General features: G+C 43.5%; 2 protein-coding genes across 2 annotated transcripts; one reads left to right on the top strand and one right to left on the bottom strand.

Moving 5' to 3' along the window:
* The first annotated feature begins 1,027 nt into the window (after positions 1–1,027).
* cimip2b (ciliary microtubule inner protein 2B) lies at positions 1,028–4,370 on the top strand. Its single transcript, XM_069673857.1, has 6 exons — positions 1,028–1,092; positions 1,678–1,859; positions 2,282–2,436; positions 2,812–2,938; positions 3,985–4,188; positions 4,264–4,370. Exons 1-6 carry the CDS (start codon positions 1,028–1,030, stop codon positions 4,368–4,370), a joined length of 840 nt encoding a protein of 279 aa, XP_069529958.1.
* A 42-nt stretch (positions 4,371–4,412) lies between these two features.
* On the bottom strand, positions 4,413–13,564 carry LOC138602380 (AP-4 complex accessory subunit RUSC2; the record flags this gene model as incomplete). Its single annotated transcript, XM_069673856.1, has 9 exons — positions 4,413–6,234; positions 6,362–7,028; positions 7,672–7,718; positions 7,813–7,918; positions 8,041–8,215; positions 8,350–8,426; positions 10,886–11,887; positions 12,016–12,283; positions 12,500–13,564. Coding segments are annotated over 9 exons (3,519 nt in total), but the record flags the coding sequence as incomplete, so codon positions are not given.
* Between the last annotated feature and the right edge of the window lie 1,444 nt (positions 13,565–15,008).

The raw sequence follows: 15,008 nt of genomic DNA, 5'->3' as shown, positions 1-15,008 counted from the left end.
GAATACAGATACTTATTGTTGCGTTAATTTAGGTCGAAATCAGTCCTGAGGTTCAAGTAAGAAGTTCAGATATTTGTGTTAAAATGTAGGGAAGAAAAATAAAAGTCAAGAAATCAACACAGATACATGAAAACTAAGTATTTGTACTTCCAGCCTTTGATTATTTTTTTATTTAGCTTTTTTAAGAATATCCTAATACATTACACACAGGTCCATATGAGGGCTGGTCTGCAGCTACAATTGAGGAGACTGAGGTTGTGTTGTCTGTATTTTAAAGGGGGAAGATCCACCGGGACGAACTGTACATAAAATAATTAAGGAATAAAATGTAACAAAATAACAATAAACACAGATTGAAATATTTTCTGCTAGTGTAGAGAAGGCTTTGAAACACCATTTAGAGCTTTATAACAGAAACTGAACAGAAAACCAAAAGATAATAAAAAATATTTAATGAACTTTTTTTTAATGAATGCAAATTTAAAAATCTATTTATATTCTTATGGGTTTATTTACTTGACTTATAATAAAAAAGTCCATTACAGGCTACAGTAGTGACCGTAAACATTCCTCTCCTTTACAAATTAGCTGTAGAATTGCAGGAGGTCGCTAGGGGGCGTCGTTGAGCACTTCTCAAGAATAAAACACTCAAGAAGTCATTCAAAATAACCCTTTGAACAGTCGCCATCGTTGCAGTCAACTTCCTTAGTTTAGGTGTATTCGTCTAAATAAATAGAAACAATAAATTTTGTTGTAAAGATAATGAACTCAGAGGCAGCTGAGGTGATGTACTGGAGTCATTGTGTCACATAACACGCACTTTGAATACCGTCCTCAGGCTGTAAATTCTGATAAGATAAAGTCTTGGAGCAAACAATATCATGTTTGTCCCGCAGAAGATGTTTCGGTGCTCACGTCAGTTTAATGACACGGAGCTCCATCGGTGTGTTTGTGTTTAATTCTCTGTAGCAACCAGCAAACACCGAGCTCAGGAATCAGACCTGTCTCAGGCGTCAGCAGGACCAAGATGGAGAAATACGCCCCGAACTTAAGCAAAGTTATGCTGACCCCTGATCCGCACTACACCCCGGGGTGAGTACATGTCTCACGAGACTACTTAGAAAACATTTGAGGCTCGTTTTATCGCAGATAAAACTATTTAAACTTGACTATAAAGGGTTTAAAGTCAGCGTGGGATCCATATTACTTTTAAATCATTACAGTTCGAAGATAAGACACAAAGAAAAAATACATGATAACATTTTAAAAACACGGACACTATCACTTACCTAGATTGATGCTATAGGCTATTTTTGCAGCCTTATTTGCTAGTGGTGTATATGTAGCATAAGTAATGTAATAAATGCAATAGTAAACTTTTTGCTCACTATTGGACAGCACAATTATGTTATGTCTACACTAAATATGGCCACAGCGTAATCAATTAGCGTTTAGCAAAAGTTAGCATTTCTCCTTTACACCCAGCAGATTTTTCTCAGAATTTGAGTTAAATCTGATTTCCATCAGTATATTAACTTGACCTGAGTATTTCTAAAATCCCGGTCATTGGTCACCGTAAACAATACTATAAATGTACATCCCATCAACTCAAAAGCTGCTACTAAAGTACTCCAGATGCTGTTGTTTGTGTTTAAACCGATGATATTCTGTTTCCAGCTTTGCAGGTCACTGCCCTCAGCTCAAGTACAATGTGGGGAAGTCTTACGCCCGGCTCAAGTCTGAGCTGCTCAGCAGTCCTGAGGTCAAACGCTCTGGTCGTCTGGTCCTCCAAGATGCTCACGTGCCCTCAGCTGAGCATGACTCTGCTCTGACACTGAGGATGATAGCAGGATACACAGGTGGGTAACACACACTGACACAGAGGAGCCAACAGACTAACTGATGAATTTATATTGCAGGCAAACATTTAATTTACAAGATGGTTATAACCTGTTTATGAAATTTAATTGAGCGTTATGTGTCTGTTATAACTGTAATCTGGTATTTACGGAGCAACAACATGAGTCTACGAGAACCTGAAACTAATCTGTTTCCGCTTACTCAATTATTAAGTATAACCGACCAGTTCAGTTGAACAGTGTGGAAAATCAGGATAATCTTCACCAAACTTATATACCAAAGAAATAGTCCCTTGAAAACCTCTTCACACTATGTTCTCTGGTTCTATGGACCGACAAAGAGATTCTATCTACACCACCAGGAACAAAATCTATCCATCTGCAGAGTATTGATAGTTGTTAACGTTCCTTGTTGCTTTCAGGCTTCATCCCAAAGAGTCAGAACTACATTGCCAGCAGTTACTCCGACACATGTCGTAAAGCGATGTCAGAGTTTAACAAGGAGAGACAAGAGAAGATCCAACAGAGATCATCAGACCTGCCAGTTGTTGTCAACTACACCAAGCAGCAGTTTGAAGTAACCTCTCTGTCACACTCAGACATGTTGACATGGCACATCTAAACAGGTTCACTCTTGTTTAATTATCCATGGTGAAACTCCAGTGTCAGTTCACTGTAATGTAATCCACCTTGAATGACAGACTGAGAGGCCGAGGCTGGTCAGCTATACAAAGAACCCAACAGATTTAACAATTATGTCTCTGAGATACACATTCATTTGCCTTATTAATTAGTTAGATTTTTTATGGCGTAGGTTTACATTAAACCTGTGTTTATTGGTGTTTTTAATATATAAACTATAATCTTATGTAGAATCTTTATATGGAGTCAGACAATATCATATGTTTTCTTAGTCATGCATGTTTTAATGTTTCTGTTTTCTTTGCACTAGAGACCAAGACCTCCTTTCACAGCGATCTCCGACATAATTTTCACCTACAAGCCCTTGAAGCCTTTTACACCCCTCGGAAAACCATATTTGATGGATGATGACGACCCGAACAAGTACTTTATCTCAGGTACTACAAAAATAACTAACAGTTTTTAAAGCATTCAGCCGGGGCGCTGGTTTAGCTCAGCGGTGAAATCGCATCCCATATACAGAGGCTACAGTCCTCGATGCGGCGGCCCCAGGGTCAACTCCCACCCTCGGCCTGCTGCCGCGTGTCATCCCCACTCCCTCTTCCCCTGTTTCCAACACCAGCCACTGTCCTCTCTGTCTCTCAATAAAGGCCAAAAAACCCCAACAACATTCGGCTAAATCTTCAACAACAGGCAGACAAATATGATTTGTTTAGTTTAGATTAGAAATCACTTGTTTTTGTCGCCACTCGCTCCTGAGGGCATTATCTGACTCTTAATCTGGCAAATGCTCCAAGAAGACAGGTCAGGTCAAGAGAGAAAATATTGGGAGGAGAGAGCGTGGGATGACATGCAGCAGAGGGCGGGAGTCGAGCCTGCGGCCACTACGTCAAGAGCTGTAGCCTCTGTTTATGGGGCGCCTGCTCTACCAGGCCAAAACCAAAGCAGCCAAACCGGTGCCGCTTTAGAGCTGCTTTGCAGAGAACATCAGTGTGCTGTGGCCAAAACAACACACTGTGAGTGAAATGAACCTGGGAAAAAAAGTAAATAATGTAATGGAAGATTTAAATAATAAGCTGAAGGACACAAAAATGGCCCATAAAGCTGAATGTAAGTACCTGTTTGATGATAATTCTCAACACAAGCAGTTCCTGTCCAATTTAAGCAGTCATGTTTAAAATAAGAATTATAGCAGCTTGGCCACTAGGGGGCATAAAACCCCCCAAACAAGCTGACAGTCTGACATGTTATTATTTGAAAGGGTCATATGGTGGACACGTTTTGTGAAAAAATAGGTGGTAAACTTCTTAAATTAACAAACAGCAATAGTACCATCGCATCAGTCATGTTTCTAGCGCATATTTACCGAAACAGATACCTGCTTTGGCTGGAAATAAAACCACGTGTTAAACCAAAACAATGAGCTGAAAGACAGTTTTTTTCTTTTAATCTCCCGATCTAACTGATTGATGTCTTTTCAAAGGTTTCATGGGACATGTGCCGAAATCTCGCTTCCTAGAAATCGGCAAAGGTTACCCAATCATCACCAAGCAGGCGCTGAACCTGTTTGGGCAGCAGCAGCGGAGTGACCCCACCTCCCTGAACGTTACTGAGAGGAAGGACGGCGCAACAACCGCCTCTCCCTCGAACAGGGGGGTGGTGCCGTATTTCACAGGACACATCCCAGGTGAGTTAGCAACATTGTGATCAACTGTACTGCTACTTCAATTTCAAGCATTTCTAACTGTATGCCGTCCCACAGGATTTAAATTCATGCATGGACAAACCTTTGGTCAGCTTTCCCAGAATGCACTGGAAAAGAGCGGCATCAAGAGGAGCCTTCCAGACAAATCAGAAAACCTTCAATAAAACGTTAAAGTTGAAGCATGAGACAGGAAGGAAGTCGTTATGTTTATGTTAGGCACATGAATCAGTAAATATTCCTACCTTTCACTTACCAAGGAGAAGACAGGTTAATATGTTAAGTCTTTATTGACAGACTTTGATTGTCACTGGGCATCAGAGGAAGAGGTTGAGAAAATGATGCTGGGTGGAATAAACTCACAGACTTCACATTATTGCAGTACATTACAAATCCTCTATTTAACGCGCAGAGAACAGATCGTCTGTTTCTTTTCCCCTCTCTTCTAACCACCAATCTATCAAAATATACCTGACACACGTTGAAATACCTGAAACAGCCACAAGAGGGCTTAGATTTGTGCAACTGAACAAACCTCACTGGAAGACATCCTACTGAATTCAGACTTTACAGCTATAAAAACACAAACAGGAAGTCACGAGATCTAGTAGGTACTGATGGACCTACTGTATTTTTTTAAGTCATGCATCCACAGTAAATCCATGCTGAACATTTGCTCAAGAAAGCACGTAAATAAACATCACTGACAGTCCACAAGGCTGGTGTGCAGAATATTTGGCACTAGTAAAAGTGTCTATTGCTTTTTTCTTTCTCGTCCACACATGACAGGTACAGCTACGCAGATAATGACATGTGATATGAAAAGTTTCGCACCACAAGAATGTCCAACAGTCAACAGCAGGTCACTTTTTTTGATTGATATTTGTCTACAGGAAATACAAAGGAGAGTTACAGGAAACAGAAGCACCTTTTAAACGGTTATATCAGAGTGCAATTGCAAATCGGTGGAGCTGGCCCAAATTCATCAAGCTGCTTCCTGGAAACGAGCTCAAGGACAACAACTCTTCTCATTGTATTCATGAAGTTTAGTCTCACAACTAATATGAGCACGAATCACAAAAGTACACTGATGAAACAACAACCAGGGGAGGATTTAGATCAGGAGTGGGGCTCCCCAGGAGCAGGTTGCAGCAGCTGTTCGAAAGTTCAAACAAAGCCCAGGCCTGCTTACTAAGATGTGCGCATAACTAGTCAGGTTTTACTGGAGCAACTCGATGCATTTTGTTTTTTAAGATTATTTTGTTGGGCTTTTTTTGCCTTTATTTGACAGGACACCTGAAGAGAGACAGGAAATGTGGGGTGTAGTGAGTTGGGGATGACATGCACTAAATGATCGGCAGACCCGGAGTCCAACCTGCGATCAGCCCGTCGAGGACTGTAGCCTCTGTACATGGGGCGCCTGCTCTACCAACTGAGCTAAACCAGCGCTCCTTGATGCATTTTTTAAAAAGAATATATATTTGTCCCTTTTGCCTTTATTGTGAAAGGGCAGCGTAAAAGCGGACAGGAAATACTGGGAGGAGAGATTGGGGATGACATGCAGCAAAGGCCGAGGGTCGGAGTCGTGCCCGGTGCTGCTGCAGCGAGGGCTGTAGCTTCCGCACCAACTGAGCTAACCCAGCGCCCCCAACCTTATAGGCCTTCCACGTCTCTGTGTGTGCTTTCCTTATCAAAAGAAGGCGAAAAAACCCAAAGAAATAATCTTAAAACACATAAAAAAGGACACAAACTTAGTGATGAATTTCCAAACAGATGTTGCAACACAAAGCCTGATGGATACGGGCCGTGAATCCTATATTTGTTGATTTTCCAATCAGTCCAGGAGCAATTTGTACATACTGTATTTTCATGCAGTTAAGACTTTTTGTTATTACAAAACCCACAGAGGGTTTTTCCATTCAGGAGTCTTTGTCGGACTGAGCTCCTCCTAGCTTGAATGACCTGATGGATTGAGCCAAGAGTCCAAGGTGCGTCCTGTCCAAATGCAGCCACTGTGACGGTCGCTTGTACCTATGAAAGGAATGATAAAGAGGTGTACTCAGAGAGGGTAGTTTCGGTCACAGATTTAAAGGCTTAAGTCACAAAAAAAGAATACATTGGAGAAGATATTTTGACTTTAAAATCTGTTACTTCTTACCTTCTGGTTTGAGCTCCAATTTGACTCTGAAAAACTGACTCGGACCGTGTGTAAGTATCAGCTGCTCCGAACAGTTTGGCCCAGCGCAGTCCACCCTGACACGGACTCTCAGCCTTGACAAAAGCTGATGCATCTGGGGTCTCATTGTCTCTCTCTCCCCTCCTCTCCTCTTGCCGGCTGTCCATACTTATTTGAGACCAACTGTCTGTATTATTCTGGCTACAGTCCTCCCCTTCAGCTACACCGTCCATAAGGTCAGACTCTTTAGGCCACCACTCTGGAACAGGAGCCAACAACGGACTCCTGCTGGCTCCGCAATCCTGCTTACAGCAACTCTGAGAACCAAGCGACTGTTGCTGATTCAGATCTGACGTGTGTGAAATGTTAGTTTGATGAACGCTGCGGCTGATTTCTACCTTTCTGTCAGCTTGGAGTAGCGGCCAGCTGGTCACTAGGAGGGCGGAGCACGGCTGAGGTGGAGAAGCGCCCTGCTCCTCCGGACACAGCTGTCTGTTTCGTAACATTCGGGGCTCCAGGAGCAGGTTGAGGTCGAAGGGCAACACAGAGAGCGGCTGCAGGAGGAGTAGAAGCTCCTCGAACAAGGGCCGACACCGGCCGAGTGACATGGACAGGAAGCCCCAAGAATGGTAGTACGTCGTCACCACATCTGTTGGGACATGCAAGAATTTGTGGGTAAAGTTTAAAAAGAGTTTACAGACATGCAGGCAGCAACTCTAGCTGTGTCCCAATCCAGGGGCTGCAGCCTTCAAAGGAGGTGATCCACAGAGGTCGTTCTTTTAAACGTGTAACGCTCGCTGTTCGATTGAGTTGAAACCAAAAACGTTTACATTTAAAAGTATGTCCCTCTGCCGCGTAACGGTCCACCATCTTGTTTGAATTGGCGCGCAATGCATCTCGGGATACATTGGGCCGTGATGGATGCGGGTGGATCGCGGCCCTGGGAAAAGGAGGGTGCATTTGTCGGCCACATCTGAAGGAGCCTTCGAACTGGGACAGCCTTCAACGCACTTCTGTGACGCAGTCAGCCTTCAAAGGCTGCAGCCCCTGGATTGGGACGCAGCTTCTGTGAGGCTGTTATTGAGCTAAATGCCAACTTCATGATGGTCAGAATGTTAACATGCTGATTCTAAAGGTCATTCTTCACTCTTCTCACTCTTATTTCAGTGTCCCCTTTTTCACGCCTTTCGACCAAACCCTGCAGGATAAACACTGGGATACTGGGACCTTACTGGCAGACTAACGGACACTGCTACTGTTAGCATAAAGAGCAGTACATTATCTGTGCTCACCTTTTTGACTCTGCAGGTGACTGAGCCAGAATTCCAAAGCTCTCAAACTGAAAGAGAGAAAATAACCAACAAGAGATAAATGTTAATAAGTGCAGTCATTTCATTCTTAACAATCATGAATGTGATCATTTCTGTGCGTACTTCAGCAGCCCCATGATGAAGGCTCTCAGTCTCATGCAATGGCTGCCGAGCTGGGGACATTGCCTGATTTTGGAGACCAGGCTGTGAAGGACCCTGGTGGATGGACCTTTAGTGGAGTTTGACAGAGAGCAAGAAGAAAAAACATTACAAGACACCAAGCCAAAACCACCTAGAACGACCAAGCATACTGGTGCTTTATTTCCAGTTATGATCACTACTTAGATTTACCGATCCTGGTAGAGACTTCCACCACACCCCAGGAGTGGTTGCGGCGCTGCCCGATGATGACATCCAGTTTGTGATCCCTCAGACCGTCCTCTAAAATATTCTGGATCGTTGGACACAAATGTTCCAGGACCAGCCCGGCGATCGTGGGACTACGAGAGCTGTTACCCAGACGCATCTGTGGAAAGAGAAACACGATACAGCATATTTTCCTGCTGAGAGATGTCATTTGACTCCGGTCCTAGAATGTGAGTAATAACAGTTTGGCATTTTTCCATTGTGACACATCTTTTAAGCTCAGCTGGTTCATACCTTTTCTTCAGGGTCTCTGCTGCTGCCAAAATGAGCCATGATCAAATCCACCGCCCGGCTCACGGCCCTCAGCAAACCTGCAGACAGTGGACGAGGGCAGAGGTTGGACGACCTTCATACTACTGTATGGGTGGGACAAAATACTGATACAGCAATATAGTCCTCGCGGTGGCGCTTGTGACATTAATAACTGTTAACGGTTAACGTGAATAGAAATTAATTAGCTGAAGAAGAAGTTAATCAGATATCGTGATGTATCATTATATGATTGTCTTGTCGCTGTATTGTGATATTATTGTGTATCGTCTCGTGAGTTACCCTGTGATTCCCACCCCTACTTCTGCTCCAAAACATGGATATATTTATCAATACAATACATGTCACATTGCAAATTTATTATTATGTAATATATGTGTTTCATTGATTGCTGAAGGACTTATTTTGTTAAATCTGCTACAAAAAATCCTGTAAAATTCAACTTGTTCTATCATGCTAGTTTCAAGTCAGATATTAATTTTTTGAACGATCTTTAAAAAAGATGATTTGATGTAAACAGGTTTAATTGGGGCTTCTGCACTCACTGATTTTTTACTTCCTACAAGACTTCATAGAAAGCCATGTTTTTTAGATTCTCCCTCTCTAACTGGGTCAATGCACAGGAATATTTTCAAGGTTCATTATCATATTGCAGGAACGCAAATGTGAAAAAGAGCTACAGATGATCGAGTCAGTTTTCCATTTCAGCAGCAACCCTCAGTGACTTGCTTTGCCCCTGTTTTTCTCTCTTTATCTCAAACAGGCTCGCCTCTGCAAATGTCACAGTAAATTCTTAATGCATGTTGAGGCTGCCTGCAGTGCTGCACCACATTGACTGTTTTAACCTCTGCTGCCAATGTCTCCATCTTTAATCATCCATTGCATAAGGTTCATTTATATAATTAAACGTGCACCCAGTGGCCCATATGGCAGCGCTGAAACAAAATGGTTAGCTGTGTTGTAAATCACTAGCACTGTTTCTACTGCATCATTCTCCTTCATGTTCCTCTGTTGGAGCTCGCAGTCGCACACACATAGGCTACAGAGCAGAAGGCTCAGCCAATCCTGTGCAGGGAGAGTTAAAAATAGGTCATGTTTGAGAGGAAGCCCCTTCAGGGTATTGAAGACACTGCTGCAGCACAGAGAGTTTTTATTGCTGCTCTCAACAGCTCATGACTGGTGAGACAATCCAATCAAGGCGTATTCCAATCATTTCAGTTACTGGGTCACTTTTGACTCAAAGTATGGAATACACTGTATGTAACATCCCCTTTTATACAAACAGTGTGAGTCATCAGTCATTAATTAACCATATTCACACAGCAGCCATTTTCCTCTGACATCACGCTCAGATTGGGAAGCTCATATGCAGTTATAAAGTCGTACCTCAGGTTAATTGACAACATGTACGACATTTTAAAAGTGTTTCCATTGATCAAAAACTGAAAACGCAATGGACTCTTATTGGTCCATATTTGAAGTTAAAACAACTTATTTAATATACTATCAGGTACAGACAGCTAAGTCACTACAGCTAACGTTAGCATTTAACCAGTAACTTGCTAACACAACAATTGCCTAGCTAAAAAAATTGTACACCCACATTGCTGTTAGCTAGCTAGCATTACCGCTAGTATGCCAGTTGCTAGCCTTACCGCTAGCTAGGAATCAGGCATCACTTTCGTACAATAGGAGCAGATGGAGACACGTCGTCCATCTATATATACAGTCATTGCTCCTAGCTAACAGAACCGTTGGCTCGCTAACATTGCTGCCAGCTAGCTAACATTACCATTGGCTAGAAATGTATGTTTTTCCTGTCTAAAACTATGAAGTGGTAATGTTAGCTTGGAACTGGTTGAATGCTAATGTTAGATGTTTAATGGATGCTAATAAGTTACCGATTATGGCTTGAAAATGGCACATTGGCATCGGCAGATATGTCATTTTTTTGCCGATATTTTCTGCAGATAAAAAAATGCTTTAATTATGCCCAAATGCTCAATGACTCCTTAAGCAAGCTTGACAAGTATTACAGTATTATTTGAAAAATAATGTTATATGTGTGTACATATATACAATATGTTGATGTTACATACAAATAAATATGGCATTCTGTACATAACCTAAGTTCAAGTAGTTTTCTTATATTGCCCAGTGAATTTAAAAAGCACTGCATTATGTTATTTCTGCATCTGCCAGTGGGCCACTACAATAAGAGTAGGCATGACATCAATTCCACTACATGGGAGACTTTTCGACATTTAGGTGGAAAAAACATGTGCCTAATTTATTGTTATCAAAATCAGCAAATGGCAAAAAGGGTTGGAAAATATCAGCATATCGGATATCGGCAAAAAAGCTGATATTATGAATCCCTAGTTTTAACTTAAAACATGGCCCTGGCGAACTGGCTAACCTGTAATACAGACACACAACATTACAGCTTCCCACATCAGAGCAAAATGGCCACCACATGAATATTGTGAATTGGCCTTACCTCTCCTCTGGAGATGGCTGATAGACATGGACTCATAAGACGTATCGGGTGAGAGACAGAACTCAGCGGGCGGCTTGTCACTCAGGATCAGAGATTCGGTGTGTTGGCTCTGACTCAGCTTCCCGGCAGAGTCCGGGTTTTGCTGTGGGTGCAGCCCGGAGGCAGCCATGGAGATCAGGGAACTCAAGGAGGAGAGAGGAGCGACTGAGGAGAGGGCAGCTGTGAAACTACCGTAAAAAAATCCAGAGTCAACCACAGGGGCCGTACGGTTCTGAGGGAACTCCTTTTCTTGTTGTAAGCTTGTGGGAGGAGACAGGGACGCCTGCAGGTTTGGGTGATGGGTGTCAGTGATTAGGGGTAAAGTGGGTGGTGTATTAGAGAATACTGAATGATAGGAGGTGTGGTACTGATTGGGACTTTTGGCCTTAGTGTTGGCATGGCTCTGCTCCGGTGTGAGGTTAATAAGGTCCTGGTAGGTCGGGACTTTAGCGAGGCTGGACTGATTTGGGGCTGGGGTCTCATTTATAAAAGTGTTAGCCTGAGTTTTGCCTGGGCTTGTTTTATCTTGATCCTGAACCAGGTCGGGCTTTGGGCTGGTGTGAGGTGGCTCCAGGCTACTTTTCGATGTACATGGACTATTGCATCCTTGGCCTCTGCTGGACTGGCTCCATGTGTGTCTGCGGCTGAAGCACTCGGGACTCGGCGTGCAGGTCGAACAGGTATCGGAGCTCGATGGAGCCTCCAGGAAGATGGGGCAGGCGCTGCCCATTGGTGAAAGCTGAAGATTAGTGAAGCATTGACTCCTTTTGCCCCTGAACTTGAAGCCTGATTGGGTGCTACTGGACTTGCTGGACTTCTGGTTTATGTACTGGTCCAGAAGACAGCCCAAATGCTGGGTCTGGGGTTTGTCCGCTGGGGCCAGAACAAAGGGCTGGATGGGCAGCGAGGTTGGTCTTTGGGCCTTACTGTAGCGTACAACTGCGTTTTCCATTGAACACGCTCCTGGGATGGAGGAAGAGGATGAGAAACATGCATCACTTCACACTAAATATAATTTATTTTTTTCTGGTATTGTGTCTATTTTTCTCTAACAACACATTTAAAAAAAAAGCCCTTATTAATTGTCTTACCCCTCATAGCATCAGTATCACAGTGCTGCTGGTCCAGAATCACAGATGGCAGTGTGGATGCAGAGCTTGTGCTTTGGCATTTACTGCTATGTGGGCTACACTGGCTGGGGCACAGCGAACAGGGCGAGTAGAAGTTTTGGATGCTATCAGTGTGTTTCTTCCTGCAGAGGGCTTGTTCAGTGGAGGTGCTGGCTACTTGGTAATCATAGGCCTGGAAGTGCGAGGCGCTGCACTGTGCAGAGATCTTCTTTTGTTGATCCTCTTTCTCCTGATGGCGACAAAATAAATAACTTACACAACCTGAAACAATTCTTTTTGCACATCTTGATGCTTCTCTATCTTAAAGCACTATGCTGCTGACACTATGCTATTTATTAACTATAATTACATGAAGCTATATAAGTGGAATAAGGATGTTTAAAGTGTTCATATTTCAGACTCTAGTACATACATTGCCTTCTGTTCTGTGCTATCCCAACATTACCTTCTTGCTGTCTCGGTGTCCTTCTTTCTTTTGATCAGCACAGAGCGTCTCAGAAGGAGGGCAGGGGCTACTTCTGCTCTGAGAACTCTGACCCTCGGGGCAGCTGGTGACGCTGGACCAGGCCGGGCTGGGCGACTGGGAGGAGAGGTCACAGGTCACCAGCTTGTAGTACTTCTGGTTGGTCCCAATGGCCAGTGTGGCCTGGCTCTGGAGACAGGCGGTCAAGTCTGATACCTCCAGCGAGGAGAGACCCGGGGGCAGTGGCTCCAGGGAGTACAGATTGCAGTTAGAGTCGAGGCCCTGAGGAGACCAGGGACTTGACTTTTTCTTTTCTTTCATCTCATCATGTTGGAGGTCCTCAGCTGGAGTCTTGGGAACAGGTTGGAGGTTGAGGAACACAGATCCCTCAGAGGAATGTGTAGGTTGAAGTGCAGGACTGTTGAGGTCATGAGGCGTGGCGGGGTTGTTGCTCCGGTTGTAGATGGTGCAGAAGTTCACCAGGACGCCGTCGGAGCTGTTACAGGAAGAGTCGCTGACGTACTCTGGCTGAGCGTTAGACAAGAGCTCTGGGGAACATTTGTGTTGGCTGTGGATGCAGGAAGACATGTTATCCTTCAATCTGTCCTGTTCCCCAAAAGCCATGTTGCCAGATCTGCTCACATGAAAGCACTGGCACTCCAGCATGGTCCCTTCATTACCCCATTCCCTCTCCAAGTCCCCATAATTTCTGCTACCACTCTGAGGCCAGTTTGAATTTCCATGCAGCACAAAAGATGAGTCCTCGTGATATCTATGTAGATTCCCTCCATCACTATCTTCGTCCTCCTCGTCCTCGTCTAGCTCGGAGTTGGGAAGGAATGAGTTGTGCAGCCGCTGACTCCCTCTCGCTGCCGAGCTTTCCTTCTTCACCTGTGAACTCGTCTCCTCAGGTGACGAGGTGGAGTCGTATCTCCCGCTGCTGTCGCTGCCCCCTTCTTCCTCCGCTCGCTCCTCATTGAGGCTACTGTAGCTGCTGGAGAAATGTTTCCGACCACCTGTGAAGGTGTGTTCTCTGTTCAGGGACTCTCGCTCGGGGAGGGACACGGCTCGGGTCAGGCCCGCTGAGCACAGCCGGCCGGGCCTCTTAGCAGAGCTGCACAGGGCCTGAACAGGAAGTCGCCAAGTGGGGAGTGAAACCACAGGGAAGTGGCAGGCGATCAGGGTGTCCCCCGAGAGACTGGAGGTTCCAATCATGATGCTGGATGAGGCTGCACGGACAATGTCTCCATCTTCCTGAAATCAAAACCTAAAGGAAAAGGACAAAAAAATCAGTTTCTGTATCAGTATCGGTATAGATATCAGTAATGGTATCGGTATTGATATCTGTAGTGATATTAGTATCCATTTTGGTAACGATATCGGTAGTGATATTGGTATCCATTTTGGTAACGATATCGGTATCGATATTGGTAGTGATATTGGTATCCATTTTGGTAATGATATTGGTAGTGATATTGGTATCCATTTCGGAAACGATATCGGTATTGATATTGTTAGTGATATCGGTATCCATTTTGGTAACGATATCTGTATCGATATCGGTAGTGATATTGGTATCCATTTTGGTAATGATATCGTAAGTGATATTGGTATCCATTTCGGAAACGATATCGGTATTGATATTGTTAGTGATATTGGTATCCATTTTGGTAACGATATCGGTATTCATATCAGTACTGATATCGGTATTGAGACAATGTTACAGTGTTAATGTTCCAATTTCATTTAGCAGATGCTTTTGTCCAAAGCAACGGACACCGATATCGGTGCGATATCGGGCATCCGTGATAATGCCTGTCACGCCTGTATGTATCCGTGATGTATGACAATGATGCATCGGATGCATATCATGTTTGTGGATACACAAAGCACATGAAACAAACCAGTCCTCCCACTGCTCCTGTGTTTTCCTTACAAACACTGTTTGATTGTCATGCTTGATGAAAGATGCATTGAACTAACTTCTTGAGAATATCCTCATAAGAATTTAAAAATGCAATAAATAAGTCACAAGTATTATGGCTTCTGAACAAACTTCCTGGGGCTCCTACGACAACATGAGTCATATAATAATAAAGTTAAATAAAGTAGCATAAGACTCTATAAGGGATTCTGAACGACAGTTAGACTTAGAGTTCTCCCCTAAGAGGGAGAGGTACAATTAAGCACCATCTTAGTTTTAATTTGAGTGAAATGTATTATTAATTTGCACAGCTGGCCCATAGAGACATGTTTTAATGCTGCATGTAAATGTACTCTGGCTAATCTTTGCTGTCGGTGCCTGCAGATGAAGTGTTTGTGTTGCTCTCTCTGTGGATCTGCTTCTTGGTTTTTAACAATTCTCAACCCTCAAAGCTGTAATACTGTGACATTCTTAAAGCCTAAGGGACCTAATTATAGATTTTAGTGGAATAAATTGCATCTTTAATTCCAGATTAAAAGCATCCCAACAGAATAGAGAAAGATTAAA

The sequence above is a fragment of the Semicossyphus pulcher genome, unplaced genomic scaffold (genome assembly GCF_022749685.1).
Source record: "Semicossyphus pulcher isolate SPU_LCO1_2020_fin unplaced genomic scaffold, fSemPul1.0.p SCAF_22, whole genome shotgun sequence".
NCBI lineage: Eukaryota > Metazoa > Chordata > Actinopteri > Labriformes > Labridae > Semicossyphus > Semicossyphus pulcher.
Note: the sequence above shows the minus strand (reverse complement) of the source record. Positions and strands in the feature narration are given on the sequence as shown.